At 58.1% G+C, this 20,058-nt stretch overlaps 2 protein-coding genes across 11 annotated transcripts in view; one reads left to right on the forward strand and one right to left on the reverse strand.

Moving 5' to 3' along the window:
• Window positions 1-122: 122 nt before the first annotated feature.
• Window positions 123-18,001, reverse strand: PSMB7 (proteasome 20S subunit beta 7). The gene is made up of 8 exons (XM_053282154.1): window positions 17,760-18,001; window positions 16,596-16,689; window positions 16,396-16,493; window positions 15,069-15,209; window positions 14,241-14,356; window positions 9,208-9,266; window positions 1,352-1,503; window positions 123-328 (listed from the first exon to the last, which is right to left on the reverse strand). The coding sequence occupies exons 1-8, from the start codon at window positions 17,849-17,851 to the stop codon at window positions 217-219; spliced, it is 864 nt and encodes a 287-aa protein (XP_053138129.1). The 5' UTR covers window positions 17,852-18,001; the 3' UTR covers window positions 123-216.
• A 72-nt stretch (window positions 18,002-18,073) lies between these two features.
• ADGRD2 (adhesion G protein-coupled receptor D2) overlaps window positions 18,074-20,058 on the forward strand; it is a 40,376-nt gene continuing 38,391 nt past the window's right edge. For 9 of the 10 annotated variants that reach the window (XR_008312756.1, XR_008312757.1, XR_008312758.1 and 6 more), the window contains exons 1-2: window positions 18,074-19,459; window positions 19,687-19,828. Coding sequence is in view for 6 of the 10 variants with exons in the window: in XM_053282129.1 (XP_053138104.1) it covers window positions 19,802-19,828 (27 nt within the window). In the remaining 4 variants the exon portion in view is untranslated. The remainder of the gene's footprint in view (window positions 19,460-19,686; window positions 19,829-20,058) is intronic. The other variant, XM_053282130.1, reaches the window with a different exon arrangement.

Below are 20,058 nucleotides of genomic sequence, written 5' to 3' on the forward strand. Positions count from 1 at the left end.
TGGGGGGCCCTGGGATTCTGGTGGCGCTTCGTGCAGCCCCGTCTGAAGGGGTGGGAAGGCTACAGTCACTCCTCCTCCACGCTGCCAGCCAAGCCCCACTAGTCACCAAGCGACTCCACGGCTCACTTCCCACTGGCTTTATTAGCCCCGAACACTTCAGGGTACCGAGGGGCATCTCGAGGGAGACGCCAGCAGCCGCGCCGCGAGGCTTCCGCCTCAGGAGGTGTCCATGGTCTGCACTGTCTCATCCGTCACCTCCAGATCCAGCAGGGCCACCGTTTCCGTGAGAACCCCTGTGGTCCCCTTCTCACACCTGTATCTCCCTTGCCTGTGGGGGAGAGGGGAGAGAGGGCCGTCAGGGGGGGCACCTGGGTGTGGCAGCCCAGCTGGGACGCACCCACACGAGGCGGCCCATTCGCAGCCAAGGCAAAGACTGGCCCAGCAGGGGCTCCTTGCAGGGCCAGAGAGCGGAGGGCCGCCACCCCGCGAGTAGCGGCTCTGGTTGAGCCAGACTGCTGTGCCAGCTGCCGCCCTGGGCAGGGAGTCCCCCCGGCCCCTCCCAGAAGGCAGGGGCGGGACAGAGGCCTGCCCGGGGAAGGCCACTGCTGGGTAGAGCTCCAAGGAGCCTGGGAGACGACCTCATCCCACCCCAAACGGCATTTGCCCTTCGGCACCAAGGAAGCTGCCTTCTCCCGCGTCAAACCCTTGGTCTACCTAGCGCCATACGGTCTACTCTGACTGGCAGCCACCGCCCAAGATTTCAGGCTCGGGGGGTCTGGAGATGCTGCCGCTGCCACAAATGGAACCTGGGGCCTTGCACCCACAAAGCAGTGGCTCTGCACCTGAGGCCCCCCCCCCCCCCGGCAATTTTGGCTCCAAGGCACACGTGCGCCACAAGCAGACTGTGGCAGATGTGCAAACATCCCTCCACTGGGAACAGCCATGCCCGGCCCTCTTCACGAACCCCGGACACTGGCAAGCTGTTTGGCCCAAGCCAAGGGAGGGGGCTGCTGCTGCTGCTGCCCACCCCCCTACCCCAGCGCTTATGGCAGGAGGGAGACGGGGACAGCAGCCGCCGCCACCTCCGCACCCCAGACCCCCTGAGCTGGTGCTAGCAGCCAGCTGGGCTCCCCCCCCCCCCCAGAGGGAGCAGCCTTCGACTGAGGAGCTCCGGCTGGTCCACCCAGACCGGCGGCAACGGCTCCTCCAAGGTGGCAGGCAGGAGTCTCGCCCAGCCCAATCCTGGGAGGGAACGGGGGATTCGAGAGGCAGCTCCTGGCTGCGCTAAGCTAGACCTCCGAGCGTGCGGAGCTTTGCATTCGGCAGGCGGGCTCCGGGAACCAGCACTCACCGCTCCCCCTTCTTGTTGGGCACATCGTAAGGGCGGAGGAAGTCCAGCTTGCTCTTGCTGAGGACGCAGAGGTCAATGTTGCTGCCAGAGCCCAGGTCGTTGTAGATGCCGGCTGCAATGGCATCCCGCACCAGCTGCTTCGCCGCCTCTTCCTGGGAGGAAAAGAGCAAGAAAAGCCTCACGCTCCGCTCGCCTCATTTCCCTCTGGACAGGGGACCCAGGCAGAAGCGCGCGGGAGGCCCAGGAGAGCTTTCCTTCATGCTGCAACTGGGAAGGTGCACCCAGGGCGCCCTTGGATCCGAGCAGGGAAGGGAAGAGTGCTCCCAGGGGACACGCCCGGGAGGGCCCACTGGCCCCTTGCCCTAGAAGAGCACTCATGCCTCCATGCTCCTCAGCATGCCTGGCATGGGGGGTTTCCCACTGGACCCTCTGGGCAGCTCTGGCAAGGGCTGCAAGCGAAGGAGCCACTCTGGCCTGACGAGGGGCAGGGGCTTCGAGGCGGCGCACCTTTAGGAGAGGGTCCCTTGGACGCCTCATCACCGTGGCCACCAATAAGGGGCCTTCGCCATGGGATGGCCAATGCGCCCCAGCGGCTTGTGGACTACAACTCCCACAATCCCCAGCCACAGTGGCCAATCGCCAGGGGTTCTGGGCGTGGTGGGCCTGAAGTGGAGCAGGCCTGTTCCAAGGCCACCACCTGAAACGGAGCCCTTGGCTCTCCAAGGTGGCAGGCAGGAGTCTCTCCCAGCCCTACCTCGAGAAGCTGCTGCCACCGGGGTTGAATCTGTACGGCCCCAAGGGTGGCACACAGGGGTCTCCCACGGGCCACACACCAGGAGCTGCTTCGCTTCAGCACAGTGGCTGCATTGCGTGCCTTGCAGCCATGCTGGAAAGCCCAAGGCAGGGACTGGAGGCCAAAAACAGAGAGCAGCTTTGCGCCGACTTCAATAAAGGAAGCCAAAGAGCAAGGACAAGACAGACCAAGCCTGACCCGGAGAGGAGCCCGTCTCCCCACCCCTGCCAAGGGCCTGGCCTTCCCCTTCCTACGACCCTTTCCGGAGCGGGTCACCGAAAGCCCCCTCTGCCCGATGAAGGCCCTGCCTGCTTTGTGCAGGGAGAGGGCTGGGTGAGCAACATGGGTCCTGCCTGCCTCCCACCCTCAGGGGCCAACTTCTGCTGCCAAGAACCTCACTGGAGCAGAGGCTCCTCACAAGAGTGCTGACAGGCACACTCTTCGCCACGGTGGCACGGATGACGCAGTGCCATAATCAATCTCCCACACCACCCTAAGAGTCCCGAGGAAATAAAAGGCGCACTTGCTCCTTTATGGCTGCAAAGCCCAAGCTAACGGCGAATCGCATTCTGCATTCTCTGGGGTGGGCGGCGGCGGCTCCTTAAATGAGATTCCGGGGAGAGTGATGGACTGCAACACCAGTCAGCGGTGACAAGCAGCCCTTTATGGGAGTGGGGCCGGCCTGGGCGGCCGCCTCCCACAATGCCTCCCCGAGCTCCAATGTGTTCCTCCATTTACTGCCACATGACAAATGGGCAGCACTTGTAAGAGGCACCGAGAGGTCCGGATCAGCCGCGTAATGGTCACCACAGATGTGCCAAACTGCTGGAGGGGCCCACGGCAGACCCCCAAGTTCATTAAACTGACCAGTAATGGATCTCTCAAAATGTGCCTGAGGAATTGAACAGTAAAGGCTAAAATAAATAACTCAGCATGGAAGGCTCATCCGAAACAGTGTTTGATAAATTATTTATAACGGAGGAGATTGTCTGCATTTAATTTTGGAGCTACTGGTAGCATCTTTAAAAGATGATTTATGTGCTGTAACGCCATTAAACTCTATATTGGCCCACTGCTGGCTATAAAGCCTGCTGAGATTTAGAGAACGAGTTTTAAACTGTCACTGCAATATCAGAGTAGAGAGAGATGGTATTAAATCTTTACTTTAAACCCGTTATCTGGAGAGTTGCATTTTGTAGACATTCCAAAACTGATAGATTACTCTCTCCAGCGGTGGTGGCAAGAGGCCCAACCAGCCAGTGGCGGGATGTGTGTGTGTGTGGGGGGGGGTTTGCGTGCCGGCCCTCGCCTGGCCAGCAGGGAACTTCCCTGCCTCTCTCGTAGCGGGCGGGGGGGGGGGGGACGGGACGGGGACATGTGCTTCTGCCCCCTCTTCAGCGATCTGCAGACAGCAGCGCACCCCGAGTCACCTTCAGACGGAGACTCTGGCTCTGCCGGGGAGCTGTGAGCGCCCAGTCTACAGTCTGCAACTCATCACTGCAAGGGTTGATGCCCAAACCCTCCTCACGTGCAATCCAGAAGTCTCAGAAATAATGGGTGGGAGGGGAGAGAGAAGACTCCTCCTCTCCCCATCGATCCCAGGGCCTTCCTACTTCCCAGCAGTACAAGCGCCCTTTCCATCAGGAACGGCGTCCGGAGCCTTTGGAACACACCACTGCCAGCCCAGTGCATGGGGACGGAACACATTCAACGTCCTGACCGCACCCAAACCCTAAAAGGTACAAACGACATTACGTGAGAATCGGAGAGCGAGAAGTGGGTCAGGGAGAGGAGGGAGGTCAGCGGGGTAGTAAAAACCTATCTAGAAGGGCTGGGAGTTTGGGAGGACGATGATACCAGGGCCTGCAGGAGGATAATTAGACCACGGCAGGATCAGCAGCAGCAGAGGCGCCCGTCTTCGGGGAGAAATGGCGTGGCGATCAATACAGAACTGGAAGCAAAGCTAAGTCTGCTGGGAAGCTCAGGGAGGGAACCCAAGACAGGCACTCCAAATCAAAAGGGTCTGACGGCCTCACGGGTCCCCCCAGCCCCAGAAGAGGCACGGCTGGAAGTCAGCCCCTCTGGCCCGTGCCTGCTTCCACTCCGCCCCCACAACTGGCCCCAATGGCAGCCCTCCTTCTCCGGCGAAACACCTCCCACCGCGCAGCCGGAGCTCTGGAGCGCAAGCCTTAGCAGACTTACTGTCCCCACAGGAAGCCGGGTGGAGAAGCCTTTCGCCTCCCCACGGCCCAGCCTGGTGGGGTGCAAGTCTCTGGGCTAAAAGGAGGAAAGCGTCCCCTCCACAGACAGCAGGCCTGGGGGCCCTGGCCACTCTGGCCCACCTCAGTCTCCCAGCCAGTGGCTGGCCAGAGCCTGGAGATGGCGGCAGAGGAGCTGTGGGTTCCTCGCTCTGCAGCAGGGCTCGAGGGTGAGGAGGAGGCAAGCTCCTTGAGAGACGAGGCTTGCCCGCCTCCCCGGGCTCAGAGGTGAGGAAGCTGGAGGGCCGCCTGATGCTCCCGAAGCGTGTTCTGCTCAGCAGCCACCTCCGCGGCCATGAGAGGCCTTCGCTTCCACCACGAGGGGCCCAATGCTGCCCTATCCAGCGGAAGGAGGGACAGCGGGTGGGGGTGTCTCCTGGCCCCAGCCCCTCCCCTGCCGCCCAGGGAGCGGTGCGCCCACTTGGGCTAGTGCCACCCACAGACGCAGCCAGTGCTGCAAGGACCCCGTCCCACCCCTCTGGGAGGGCTTCTGCTGCCCCAGCCAACCCCCCCCCCGCTGCAAGCCTGCGCTTCCAGCGCCAGGCACAGCGTTGACGGGCTGCAGCCAAGAAGCTACGGCGGAGGCGCAAGCAGGTGCCAGGGAAAACATGGGCATGTGTGCACACAGAGCCCTCTTTGCAGCCGGCAAAGATCTCCGGCGGCATCATCCGTGCAGGGCACGTTCCAAGCCCCACAAAAGGGAAGGCATTTCAAGGGGTTTGGGCTTCGTCCTCCCCCCCCCCCCGCCCCTCCCTGGAATATCCATCTCCTCAAGCCTTTTAATTGCAGCGCCGGTTCAGCCAACAGTGTGCACAACCCTTGCAAGCGCAGCCTCTCCTCCTGTACATCCTACACACCACAAGTACAATAAACCACGTTAATATTTCATACTGGTGTGAAATATGCGGGAGTCTCTCTTCAACATCTGTTCTCTTTAGGGTTCTCAAGTCCCGCTGTGGCCCTTTCAATTTGTAATTGAGTTCTATACTGAATTAATCAGCAGTTTATCTTTTTTAGGGAAAAAAGCCTCCCCTACTAACCTGAATTTACATTAACAATTTATGCCAAATTACCTGCCACGTCAGAAATGTAGGATTCCAAGGCTCCCCTTCGGCTAGGCGGCTGCCTCCAGTTTCATCCCACTTCTCGGAGCAGCTGCCCCCGGACGACCAGGCGACCCGGCCCGGCCAAGCCTCCCCGGCACGTTCCAGGGCAGGCGGCTCCTTCCGGGCTTCCCGTCGCTAACCCTCAGAACTCCTCAGTGTCCTCTGCGAGAGGTCACTTGTCCAGGGACGCCTGGATCTTCACGAGAAGAAGGGCCAGCCTCGTGAACGGGGCTCAGATCATGTCACCGCAACGAGAGGGAAAACCTCCCCACCGGACTCAAAGGCTCCAAGTGACTGTCAAGAGGCCGGGGAGGAAGCAATCATTCGGGGGGGGGGGGCACCATTCAGGAGTTCCAAAGTGGAAATCTCTCTCCAAAGTGGACGGCAAATATGTGTTCTTTGCTCTGGCCCCAAGAAATGGTTCTCTCTGCCGTTTACTAACTGGACACATTTGGAGTTTCAAAGGAATTCTTTCAGAACCCTTTTTCAGCGCAAGTCCAAAATATACTGCAGCTGCAGCAGGAAATAAGAACTGAAGTCGGAAGGAACCAAGAATAATGACCTCTCCTACTTATCTCCTGGATGAAGAATGTCACAGACGGACCCGATGTGGCTGTTTGTGAATCACCGTGTCCACCTGACTGGGCCCCAGGCTTAAAAACGGCACTGATTTCTCCCAAGTTCAGGGGGCCTCAATCTCAGCCACTCCAACAATCTGGGCAGCTCCTGCATTTCCCGGGGAGATGGAGCCGAGAAGAAGAGGGGGCCCTCCCTGGATCTCCATCGTCTGCTGGCAACCCTCCCAGCAAGCAACCACCTTCCTAGGGAGTCATTAAAACGCAGCCTGTCAGCTGGGGGGATGAGCCAGAAGACACCCACACCTGAGCCACACGGGGGACGGGGGGGGGGCATGTGGATCGGCCCTGCTAACGAAGCCGGCCTCTGCAGGCAGCTGGTCACCACTCCTGAGCGTCCTCCAGCCAGACAGGCAGTCCCAAGGAGCCTGATCGAGACCCCCACGTGTGGGGAGCGGCCGTGGAGAAAGGAGGCCAGGAGGCCAGGAGGGCAGCTGTGGGCCCAGACGCCCTTCCGGCCTCCCTGCTGGTGGGGAGGGGCTGTCCCTGGCTCGGCAGGCGGCCCCAGATCCAGCCCTGGGAGCTGCTCTCTGGCGGCAGGCCGGGGGACCCCGAGGGCGAGTGGCCAGAGCCCAACCTTGGCTTGCAGCTGGCACCGAGGCGGTGCGCCCTGGGTACCTGCCGTGGCTAGAAGGGGCGCCTGGGTCTCCAGCTGCGGGTTCCCCACACTGGAGTGGAACCTCGACCAACCCGGCTCCAGGGCCCCCCCCCCCCGCAGCCGGCCCAGCACAAGGGTGGAAAGCCACCCGGCCCAGCCCTCCCACATCTGGGCTTCCTTCCACCCTGCCCCCAGCGACCAGTGGGCTCCCCGACAGCCACGCCTGCTGATGCACCCCCGTGCCGGCAGCTGCCCCATGGGGCCCCCAGCAGTCGGAGGGGCCGGCCTCTCTTGGAGGCCACCGCAGAGCTTGAGGGCCACCGCGGCTGCCCTCCTGGGCAGGTCTCAGCCGCCACCGCCCGCCTCCACTGAGAGGACACTGGCCGCAGCCCAGGGAGGGGCAGCCTGCTGTGGCACCTGCATGCCCGCCAGGCGACCCCGAGCCCGAGGAGGCATGCGGGGGTCCAGGGGGGCCCCAGCCGGCCTCCGGCAGCGGCAGGAGCTTCGGCCGCAACTCCTCTTCAGCCGGGGCTTGAGAAGCCTGCAACAACGGGCGAAGCCTGCAGTCTCTGCTCCTTTCAGTCGAACATCTTCAAAGTCTGCTCTTCTCACTGCAGGGCACAGCAGCTGCCAGAGCCGGTTTGATCCTCTCCGCTTTTGGCAGCTCTCAACTCGAAATTCCAGCAAAAGAAATTTTTCAAGTTGCTATTATTGCCTGTCACCGATTTATAAATATTGTGCACTAGGTGTTGTGGCATGGCTCTCTGGGGACGCTGGCACATGCCAAAAGCGGAGCGGAATGAAAAAACAGCTCCCCTCGCCTTCAAATAAATGCTAATTTCCTTAACTGGGCTCACACGACGCTGCTTTTGGTGAGAGGCTTCAGTAGTACAGCAGACCTATCTATCTGTCGGGGGCGGGGGAGAGAAGGCTGCTTGTCTTTTCCAGCAGTATGCAGCTGCTACTTTCATTAAGCTTGTTTAATTAGATTCCAGATGCTAATTTGCAAGTTGATACCAGAGGGTGCAGGACAGCCTGCCTTGGAATCGTCTCCCTGTGATGTGATGGCCTTGCCGAGCACTCGGCCTGCCCTTGCAGAGCGCCATCAAGATAATCTGACAATTAGCAGGGAAAGGAGCCGCGTTCACCCACTCAGAGAGGGGCGGCCGGGGGGGGGGGGTCATTTCCTACCCACTTTAACAACTGAGGGCCAGAGAATGTGAGCGTTCTCTCCACTGCACGCATCTCACGGTCTGAGGGCGCATCTCCCGCCCAGCCCCTTCCGCAGAGGCACCGTCAGGGTGAGACGTTTCGTGCCACTCAGTCTTCCGAGCATCAGCGGCAAGGAAGAGTCCAAGTAAAGCACAGATCCCCATCTAAGAAAGAGCTTCTGCTGCCAAAGGAAAAAAGACGTAGTGGTGCTGCTTTGGCCAGGAGGGTGTGGGGTAGCCCATACGCCCACCCGGGGGGGACGCCGGCATCCCGGGAGGGGGGCCCTGCTAGGCCAGCCCGGCCCTTCTCACAAGCCTGCCAGTCTCCAAGGGGGAGGATCAGGGCAGCTGCCGTTGCTAATTTATGCCATGACTGCAACAAATACCTCGTCAGGAGAAACTGAGGCTCACGGGGGTCTGCGAGACTCAAAGGTGGACAGCCCCTTTCAGAGCAGGGGGTGGGTGGCGCACACACACACACACACACACACACACACACACACACACACACACACACACACACACACACTCCCCCACCAAAGGGCATGGGCATCACCCCATGAGTAGGGGGCCGGGGGCGTGGAGGGGCGATGCCCGAAGCGCAGGGCAAGGCCGGGGACTCTGCAAGCAGGGAGGCAGAAAGACTTGGCTGCCACGAAGGCAACCAGGAGCAGATCTGGAGGGGAGGCCAAAGGCTCCAGTCAGAAGGATCCCAGTGCTGGGAGAGGGACCCGTAGCTCAGTGGCGGAGGAGCCCCTGCTTGGCAGGCAGGCGGGGCCAGGAGCAACCCCTGGGAGGGCTGGGAAAGGAGGAGCCGCTGCCAGTCCGGGAAGGCCACACGGAGCTAGAGGGACCACCCTTCCTGTGAGAAGACCACCAGCGCCCGGGTCCAACCCAGCTCCCCACACCTGAGGGGGCAGGAGCCTCAGGGACCCTCTCTCCCCGATGACGTGCTGCTGATGTGAAGCAGCAGCACGGGCGTGCCCCCCCGCCCCGGAGATGCCCATGCAGTTCAAGGCACGGCTGACTGAAGCAAGGCCCCTCCCATGCTACGGGAAGAGGCAGAAATGCCTTCCCAGAGAACCGGGGCGGGCGGCAGGGAGGAGAAGGCAGCCCGGTCCTGCCGCTGCCGCTGCCTGGAGCGGACCACTGACCAGAAGAGCTCACAGAGGCACAGGGCAGAGACAGAAGCCACGCAACCATCATCTGCAAAGACATGGTGGGGTAGAAGGGAGGGGCGGGGGGGGGGTCTTACCTCCATGTCTGGCTTGAATTTATCTTCAAACACTGCCATGGCTGCTAACGCACCGGAACCTGAAACCAACAGAGAGAAGCCGTTTGTTCCCCACTGACTGCCATGAGACCTGCATGCATCTCTAGTTCTGAAAGGAAGGGGGAGGGGGAGCCGTTGGGACGGCCTTCCACACAAAACGGGACCAAGCCACTCTCTTCCCAGCAGAGGATTTGGGGCGAGGCAGACTGACCAGCTGGAAGCCAGAGATGGCTTTGAGGAGATGGCGGGCAGATCCAGCCCAAGACCTTCTAGCCACAGCGAGGAAGCTGCTGTTGGAGGCCCCCTCCTCATCTACACTCAACCTGGGGGCGATGTTGGGCTCACCACATTTCTGGACTGCTTGCCGCCTGCACTTTGAGCCAAGCCAAGGGACACGCACCAGGACTGCCCTGCAAGGGTCCAGGCAGCCCCTCGCGCCCGGCCCGCAGGGCCATGGGGCCCAGGGGGGCTCCCGTGCACAGGCGAAGCAGCAGCTGTGCTCCACGCCCCATTCCTCAACTGGCTTTGTTCACAAGAGGGAGAATCTCCTTTGCATAGAGACATCATCATGTCTCCGCACAGCCCAGGCAATATTTCAGGCTGCTCTACTTTTGGAGATGGAACCAAGTTCCGTACCATTTTTTATGCCAATTAGGAGGAATTTTTTGGCATTTATTACTTTTTAACTTGTTTTGCATACCACTATCTCTTTAGCTGGGTCACCCAGAAAGCCATATTTTCCATTTAAAATGATTTGTGTACATCGCTTGACCATCTCAATGGTTTAGCAAAAGAAAGAGGCAGCGATTAAACAGTTTCAAATGAGGAGTCCTGCTGATTTTATCAAGTCTGCTGAATGTATAATGAAAAGGGAGAAGCTGACAGTGACACTGCTGAGGAAATACAGACTCCCTTCTCTGAACCATTTAAGGAGGTCCAATTACAGATCAAGTTTAAAGGGTAGATGCAGCAGATTTACAGACACAAATCAATGAACATGGTAATCCCGGCGAATGTGACAGATACTCCTGTTATGGAATATTGCTGCGGTCGAGGATCATTACCTTTACAGTACCACATACATCACATTTATAAGCAGAGGGCTGCTCAAAGCATCCTCACAGACTCCAGGCAAGGGCGATTTGTTGCAGCCACACCACCACAGATGGCTCCATTTTCAAAAAGCGAAGGCTAGCCATGAGAGGAAATCTCTCCAAGGGACTGACTGGAGAGGGGCGCAAGAGCCCCAGGAGGCCTCAACAGCCAACGAGGGCAAGCAAGTAGAAATGCTCTGAGCCACAAGCAAGAGACACCAGAAGGAAGCTGCGTCCTGGGTCCAGGCTGTAAGGCAAGTCCTGAAGCCCACGGGACCATGAACATGAGCCCAGGGGCTCATGAACAAAACACAGAACGAAAAGCAAAAGGCGGCCACAAAACACAGAAGCACGACAACACAAACACACAACACACCGCACCGAGCACCGTGCTCACAGGGCATGGAGCCACGGAGCAGGCTCTGAAGCAGCCTGGCTGGTGAACGCAAGGCTATGGGTGCTGCTACCCTTGTCACGGAAAGAGTCCAGTTCAGTTCACTGATGGCTGCTGACCCTTCCTGGAAGAAGCCCCTTCTACCAAGAATGCCTTGCGAATAAAACCTGGGGGTGGGCCCGTGTGTGTGAGTCACATTCCAGGCAGCTCCATGCCGGAGTCACTGCCTCTCTCTCTCTCTCTCTCTCTGCTCCCCATGTGCCTAGAGAGCGACTCTGAGTCTGAGTCTTCAAGAAGAGCGAGAGGCCGGGAGCTGCACAGTGGGCTGCAGGCAGAGCTTTGGAGCCAGAACTGCTCAGCACAGTGGGCTGCGCTTCCTTGGACTAGAGAACCATCCCCACCTTCGGACGCCCAAGAACTGGCTCACCACCGCTGCTGCTGCCTGCCTGCCACGCTGGAGGATGTGTGGAGTGTGGAGGAGAGGACCGCTTAGGCTTCTCGCCTAATCCATCAGTGCCAGAAGCCCCTGACAGAGCACTTCTTCACAGAGGCTCATTGCTATTCCGCGGGCTGCTCTTCCGAGGCAGGAACCCCCTGCTCTCCACAGACCCATCGATCGGCATCATTTTTCACTCGGGCTCCTGGCTGAGAGGCCTGGTCTCTTGGTGGCATCGCCTGTGCTGCAGACAGACACTGCCAATGCGTGAAGAGCTGACTGATGAATATGAAACAAGGCGGGTGCCAGGAGATCAGGCTCAGCCACCAGAGACCACCGCAACGCACCGTGCCGCTTCCCAAGTCTGAACTACAGGCTTCAAGCAGCTTAATTTTATGCACGCATTTCATTATATCGCCATGGCCAGAAGCTTTTCGAGACAAGCCAGCAATCAGACAATCTTGCATCGTTTGCTGAAATCCACATTTGTCCTTTGTCAGCATAAACACTTTAATTTGAGGTTTTCACTCCTGAGTAAGCACCGAGTAGGTTTTAAACGGCTTCGGAGGAGGAGGAAGACGCTGCTCTCTGCTCAGGCACAAGATGCTGGACTTCCACTCCCTTTGCCTATTGTCAGTGACGACACACAGGGCCTTCCCGCTGCCTGCCAGTTTGGCTCACAGATGCACTAGGTAACGGGCTCTGCTTTGGGGTTTGAGACGTGCTCTCTAATTTAGCAGCTCATTAGCTGAGAGCCCATTGAGTACTTGCACCTCCGCTGCAATAGCTCACCGCTTCTGGCTTCAACCAGGATGCCCATTTTGAGCCACCAGCGGCGGACGAGGGGCACTGAACAACTGGCTAGTATTCTTCTCTTCCCCCTACCGCCACCCGGCCAAAAAGAACCCCGTGTTAATATTGGGCATGCAAGAAGCCAGCCAGACTTGCACAGGAGGATGAACAAGCCAGAGAACACCCGCATGCGTCACACGTGGCAGTCCAGAGGAGGACACAGATCCCACTGCATTCCTCTCTGTTCAAAGGGGGCCAACGCAGGGTTGCTCCCATTTTTCAGACAACCAAAAAAAATACTTATAGACTGCTTTTCAACAAGTCTCCAAAGCGGTTTTACATAGAAAAATAATAAAGAAAAAGATGGCTCCCTGTCTCCGAAGGGCTCACAATCTAAAAAGAAACATAAGACAGATACCAGCAACTGTGCTGGAGGTGGAGATGGCCAGTTACTCTCCCTCTGCTCAATAAAGAGAAACATCATGTTTAAAAGGTGCCTCTTTGCCTAGTTAGCAGGGGCAATTCATGTTTGTGACATTCACATTTGTGCTCATGTTCAGTTATCAGGGTGGAGTCCGAGGGTAGAATTGCAGCATGATACTGAATATTGTTTAACTGGACCCCACTCCAAGTCTTCGGAAAGAGGCTAGCTAATTTGAGTTTCAACCCAGCACTGTGTTCTTCAAACTAATTTAAATGAACCCACAGTCAGGATGTGGATCAGATTCACCGCGTCATGCCCAGCACGCAGCTTTGGTGCAGACGCAGCCAGCCCTGGTAGTCAATCCGGCCGCATTCAAAATGGGATTTATTTTTGTGTGCGTGCCAGAGTGCAGCTTTAAGAAAAGGAGAAAGAGAGCAGTCCAGCTGAATTAAGGGAGGGAAGGAAGGGGACACAGACTAATGCCACTTCATTTCTTCAGCTTGGAGGCTGCTCTCCATCTTCACAGCAGCTCTTAGTAGGCATTTTCCTTTCACGGGATAATAAGCACAGGACAGCCCTTCTTGAAAGCATCGAACAAAACAGAGTCAAACGCCACCTAGTGTAAGGCAGGCAAGTCTCACAGTTTGGGTCCACTAATCACTATGTATATACACAGAAAAGTAATTTATGGCTCAGCAGTTTAATAATTTATAAGTTTCAGGGCACATTTATAAATATTAATCCAATTTCATCTTTTATGTTAATTCATACAAGAGCCTGGATAGTATATTACATCATCAATCCTGTAACAGCATTCTTTCAATAAACAGATCTTGTGCAGAGTGCTGTAAATAAGTTACCACTTTATAGGGTACCATGGCACCCTCTATTGGGGTAAGGTGGCTGCTCTCTAAACATGGCACAAGCCTCCTGGGATGCTGCACATGTGAAAGAGGACCAAAGGAGAATGGATGAGAAAGAGCCCCTACAGCCCTCTGAAAGCATTCCTGCTCTAGAAATGACAGCTACCTGCAGCGGTTTCGAGAACAAATCATTAGCGAGGAGATCTCTCACTCCCTCAAACATACAACACAGACAGAAGACAGACTCACACACAAGCTTTCAGGCAGCTGAAATTATTTCTACAGCTGTCAGCCAAGGGGCGAGTTTCCGATATCTGAAGTGATCCCATCCGGCATTATTGTTGTAGGGGCACTTCAAAGACTTGGGTGCGGATGAAGAACTACCACTAGCGCGAGATTTAATTTAGCAAAATAACTGTTGTCATTCATCACTGGAACTCTGTTTTGGGAGTCACATCTCTGTCAAGTCCAGGGAGACCGAGTATGACTTTGCTGACTGAGTCCAAATAATAATAATAATAATTATTATTATTATTATTATTATTATTAAGATTAAAGAGGGACAATCAGAATCTAAGCCTGATGCATGTTTTACTTTCAGTTTCTATACTACTAACTGCAATAAAATTTTGTACACTGGCTAAAGTAAAGTGTGCTGTCAAGTCGATTTCGACTCCTGGTGCCCACAGAGCCCTGTGGTTGTCTTTGGTAGAATGCAGGAAGGGTTGACCATTGCCTCCCGCTGCGCTGTATGAGATGATGCCTTTCAGCACCTTCCTATATCACTGCTGCCCAGTACAGTGCCAGCGGGGATTCGAACCGGCAGCCTTCTGCTTGGTAGTCAAGCATTTCCCCGCTGCGCCACTTAAGGTGACAATATGATAGATAGACAGATAGACAGATAGCTATCAGCAACTAATACTGGTGACGAGGAAATGCAAACTCAAGGCGGTCAGTTTCCACGAGGCAGCGTGGCTGCCACATTCAAAGGTGCAGAGAGGCCCCTACTCACCCATTGTGACATACGGCAACTTGTCAGTGGACCCGTGGGGATAGATGCTGTAGAGGTGGGGCCCCGAGACATCCACCCCACCTAGAACCAGGGCAGCCCCAATGTATCCTTGATACCTGGGAGGACAAAAGCACATATGAGCAGGTCTCTCACATGCGAGACACATCCACTTGCCAAGAGTGGGTGTGCCCAGCCCTCTAGTGAGCGGGACACCCAGTACCACCCAGCTCTCTTCCCCGGAGGGCTCCTTGCCCCTGCCATTTCTGAGGGGATAAGAGCGAGCAGGGATCCTCGTTGAGCAGTCGGAGCAGGTTCCCCCGTGTCTTGCCATCTCCCTGCGCAAGTGGCAGAAGGATCGCTTCTCTCTTACACCCCCTGCCTGTGTGCCAGAGAAGGCTGTTGGTGGTGCCCACCAGGGTGGATTTGATTTAAATCACGATTTAACTCACTAGCAGGGTGGATAAAAATCAAAAAAATCCGATCTAAATCAAAAAAATCCGATTTTTTTGATTTACATCGGATTTTTTTGATTTTTATCCACCCTGCTAGTGATTTAAATCGTGATTTAAATCAGTTTGATTTAAATCAAATCCACCCTGGCGCCCACAAGTAATGGCTGGCTAGCGAGAGAAGCCTGGCGGCACGTGAACAGGGAGGAGGCATTCCAAACACCACACCCTTCATTGTAAGACACTGCTGCTCCCGGTAGCTCGGCCTGGGCAATGATCTGAGCCACCCACATGCCGCTCCAGGGCCCGGTACGGAGAGCCGCCTGGAGGAGGGGCAGGGCGGCGGCTCCTCAGCAGCTCCACCCACAGGGCCGGGTACCTGAAGAGCATCTGCTTGAGCATCCGGTTGGCGGTGACCACCCGGGGGAGCCGCCCAGTGGAGAGCGAGTGGAGCTCCATGTTGGAAGAAATCAACTGCGTCGTCATCTCGGTGTCTGCAGCTGTCCCAGCGCCGCAACAGCTGTGAACACATTGGGCCCCACCGATCAGCCACCAGCAGCTTTCAAGCAAAGCTTTAAAAGAAGCCCTAGCTGCACTGGCCGGCCCTGGCCAGTGCGCAGGAAGCAGGCAAGCCCACGGCTCCCCCTTCCACAGGCAAACCGGCTCGTCACTTGGAGGCGCAACAGGAGCAGTTCCATCCCTGCATCCTCCATTGCCCGCTTGCAGTTGTTGGGAAGCCAACAGCCTGCGGTTTCCACCTCCCCATAATGCTCCCAGAGGTTGTGTGGACACTACGAACGTTAGGGTTGCCAGAACCTAAGGGGTATACTCATGGGTCAAAGTGGGCTGTAACCCAAAGTTTGACTAAAAAAAAAGGCAAACCTCCCAACCTGCAGGACAACCCAAAGAGACAGCGGAGCACCGATTTCAAGAGAACCATACTGGCTGCCACTACATTTCCGAGCCAAATACGAAGTGCTGGTTATTACCTATAAAGCCCTCAACGGCTTGGGTCCAGGATAAGAACATAAGGACAGTCCTGCTGGATCAGGGCCAAGGCCTATCTAGTCCAGCATCCTGTTTCACACAGTGGCCCACGAGGCAGGAGTGGAAAGGGGCATGCCCCCCTCTGGCTGCCACTCCCCTGCAATCAGTATTCAGAGGCGGCCCACAGCCATCAGCCCAGTAGCCACTGATAGACCTCTCCTCCATGAAGTTATCCAAACCCCTCTTAATAAGGATACTTAAGAGAGCGCCTCCTCTGTCATGAGCCCCATCATCTACTCAGATCATTTGGGGGACATCCAGTCACAGTTGCTACCGGCCCATCGTTATTTTTTTAATTTAATCTATATAAACCGCTGTGGGCACTTTTGTGGAAACACAGAATATAAATATTCTTCGTTTGTGTATATTTGCATTTTGTGGCGATCCAGGGCTGGGCCTTCTCTATGGCTGCCCCAGGGCTTTGGAATGCACTCTCTGTCAAAATAAGATCATCTCTGGATGCCTTTTAAAAACTCTGAAAACGCACCTGTTTTCTCAGGCTTGTGGTTTCAGGCTTAACAGTGTAAACACTTTTAAACTATTTGGGTTGTTTCTTTATTGCTGCTGTGTTTTTAAATAATGTACGCTCCCTAGAAATCCACACATCAAGCAGGCTACAAACATGACCAATAAGTAAATAAACAAACATGTATACTTACTAGATATTTGGAGAGATGAAATGTATTTTTGAGCAGTTCTTGTCAGCAACGACCATCCCCTCCGTGGCTCTTGTATCTGCTCCGAGCACAATACCGTCCTGGAGAAAACAAAACAAAGGGGGGTTCCTCAGAGATGGGCACTGAAAGAGGCACCCCCATGTCACCCGCCAGGAGCCCCCGCGGCAGCGCGGAAGCCTCACCTTAAACACCACCCCAGCAATGGTGGTGCCTGTCTTGCGGGCGGTGGGAAGGCTGAGGCCCTTCCTGGTCCCCTCGGCTTCCAGCTGGGCATTCCTGCAGTGGGGGAAGAGCAGCAGCAGCAGCAGCAGCAGCAAAAGTGAGAAACAGACAGAAAAGTTTCTGCCCAGAAGGTACAAGGGCAGATCAGCAAGGATCGGAGGAGCGCAGAGGGGAGGCACAAGGGGCCCTGTGGGCGCCAAGCCCACCCGGGCTTTAAAACCCCGAGCTAAGCCCTGCTCACTAAGCAGAGAGGCACCTTGTCAAAGTGGGGGTTCTCTTCTCTTTTCTTTAGCGGGGGGAGAGCAACAGGCCCTCTCCAACCCCTGCACAGCACCCCTCCGGTGGCTGGGGCTGGTACCTGCCTTAGGTTTCTTTCTAGATGGCGAGCCCTTGGGGGGGGGGGGCAGGGGGACCCTCTTCCTGATGGATGATTTATTTCTCTGTGCCAACCGCTCTGAGAACTTGGGTTGAGAGGCAGAATATATAGATAACATTGCAGCAGGAGAAGGAGGTGCTCGGCCTTCCCAAGGCTTGGCCTCCCTTCCCGCCCCCCCCCCGCAGGAGGCGGCAGCGCCAGGCCCGTATCCCCTCGAGCGGGGGGGGGCCCTCCGGCTGCGGTGGACTACAACTCCCAGCATCCCCCGCTGCAACAGCCTTCGCTTGGGGGGTGGGTGGGGGGCCGGTGTATGTCGCCCACCACAGCGGGGAGCCCTGAGTCGGGCCCCGTCGGGCCTGCAGGGACTGGCCGCGGCTCCTCCGAGGGCCCCCCCAGGCTCAGGCCTCTCTCCCCGGCCCTTCCTGGAGATGCAGCCGCCGCCGGGGGCCGGGCTCCCTCGGCAGGCCGAGCAGGGGCTCCTCCGCCGGGCCGCTTCCCAGGACAGGGAGGCCCCTCCAGTGGGCTCGGAGGGGCCCTCCTGGGCCTGCAGCCGCGGGTGGGGTGGGGTGGGGTGGGGTCCTCCTCACACCTCGGGGGGCCGAGGCCCACTGCGGGGGAGGCCCGCCGCTCCCCCCTCCCCCGGCCGCCTCCGCGGGGCCCGCCGCGCCCCCACCACCAGCAGGCCCCGGGGGCCTTGGCGGGGCTGCCTCCCTCCTCCCTCGCTCCCTCCCTCGGCGCGGCCACTGACCGGGCGCAGTTGTCGAAGCTGAAGCCGCCCGAGGAGGAGGAGGAGGCGGAAGCGGCCAGGCGCGGAGTCATCATGGCTACGGCCGCCGCCATCTTGCTGCTCTTCTGCGCCTCCAAACGAAACCGGGACTGGAGGAGGAGGAGGGGCGAGAGGAGGAGGGGCCGTCGGGGGCGGGGCTCAGCCCGGCCCCGCCCCTGCCTCGCGCCTCTCCGTGAGGGGGGGGCACCTCCTCCGCACAGCAGCGCGTCGCGCGCCGCCTCTTCCCGCCAAAACCTGAGGGGGGCCGTCGCCGCCGCCGCCACCGCCACCGCCACCGCCACACACACACACACAGTGGCCCCCTGAGGAGGAGGAGGAGGAGGAGGAGGAGGGTGCCGGTGCCGGTGCCGGTGCTAGAGCGGGCGCGAGCTCGGGGAGAGCGGGCGCGGTGGTGGACCAGGGCCGGGGAGAGCCGAGTTCGAGTCCCGCCTCAGCCCCATGAGACTGGCTGGGTGACTCTGGGCCCCTCCCTTCTCCCTCAGCCTCTCCTCCCTCACAGGGTGGTCGTGAGGAGAAACCCAAGTATGCAGGACGCCGCCGCTCTGCCTGGGCTCCTCCTGGGAGGAAGAGCGGGATATGGAATGGAGGAGGAAGAAGAAGGAGAAGGGACCCCCCCCCCCGCAGCCCCAGCCCTTGCCGCCGCTGGGGAAGCTGGGAGTTGTAGTCGTCCCCCCCCCGACTGGGTGGGAGCCCCCGCTAGCAGGGGGGAGGGGAGGCTGCCGGGAGGGGCCCCAACTGAGGGGGAGGGGCAGCGGGCAGGGCTGCCTCCCAGGCGGTGGTGTGGACTGCAACTCCCAGAATCCCCAGCTCCAAGGGCTTTGGCTTGGGGGTGCTGCTGCTGGGAGTTGTAGTCCACACCATCTCGAGGGGGGCCTGCTGGGGGTGGTTCCCCAGCACTTTCCCTCCTGCAGCAGGCCTTGCTTGCTTGCTTGCCTGGAGGGGCCGAGGCCTCCCAGCAGTGCCCCCCCCCCCCCGCCACAGGCATGCCCTCCCAGATGGGGTGGACGGACTGACTGACAGGTGTCGGCTCTTAGCTTCTCTCCAGGATGAGGACCGGCCCTCCACTTGGCCTTGCAGGTCTCCCAGTGGTGCCTTCCTGGCTGCTGAGCGCCCTCTGCTTCTCTTGCCTTCCACTGCCCCCAGCATGAGGGACTACAGCTCCCGTAATCCCCAAGCAAAAGCCGTTGCAATGGGGGATTCTGGGAGTTGTAGTCCACACCACCCGGGAGGGGGTCCCTGTGAGAGGGGACTCTTGCGCAGGAGGAGGAGGGTGGGGGGGCGAACTCTCCGCTGCCTGGGTGGCTTCTCCGCATGGCCAGGCAAGCCTCGCCAGGCACAGCAGGGGAAGCCGCCAGATGCCTCCTGCCCGGGTGGCAAACTTGGAGCAGCTCCGGCCCAAGCTGGCTCATGCACCGCACACTCCTCCTCCTCCATGGCCTCCCCAGGATCTTGTCCCTTCCTCTGGCCGGTTCTGCTGCCCACTGAGCCAAGAGGGACCTCTTCAGAGTGGTGATTAACACATCCATAGGCACACCAGGGGTGTAGCTCTAACTGAGTGGATGACTGGGCCATGCTAGCTAACTGGGCCATGCTAGCGATCCAGGCCACCCTCTGCTGGATTTTGGAGGCTGCTGACGGCTCAGGAAGGAGGGGCTGCATTCGTAAGTGACTGCGCCCAGCAGGGATAGGGCTGGCGGAGGAGACCCTCCAGAGGTTTGGGGGACGGAGCCGCTTGTTTCAGTGGGAAGGAGGCAGCTGCTAGTCGCTGGAGGGGTGCTGCTGGTCTTCCTTTGCGAAGGGCAGCTCTGAAGCAGGAACTGGTGGCAAGCCTAGGAGGAATAGGCCCCGGTAGTGGCCATGGTTTAATCTTTCCCATTACTATCCCTAGAGGAGTGACTGATTGTGGAGGGTGAAGACAAGCTTCGGAGCGCGGGATCCAGAGAGCGCAGGACCCCGACACAGACTAATTGCGCCCCACGCTATATAGAGGCCGTGCATACCAAATGGAGAGGAGTCGGTTCCCGCTAGCTGTGAGTGTTGGTCAGGGGGTGGGGGTGACTTCTAGGGACAGCTGCACCACCTGAAGATCAGGAGTGGCCACAGGCTTCACAGTGCAGTGTTAATAAGCGCTTCGGTATTAATATCGGCAGCGCTGTAATCATGAATTGTTGATAACATGCCTATTTGTAGGCCTGGATTAAACATTTCTATATCACCACTTCCTGATAATTGCGTTCCTGCTTCTCTAATTCGGGCTCCT

Source organism: Hemicordylus capensis, chromosome 17 (genome assembly GCF_027244095.1).
Source record: "Hemicordylus capensis ecotype Gifberg chromosome 17, rHemCap1.1.pri, whole genome shotgun sequence".
NCBI classification, from domain to species: Eukaryota; Metazoa; Chordata; class Lepidosauria; order Squamata; family Cordylidae; genus Hemicordylus; species Hemicordylus capensis.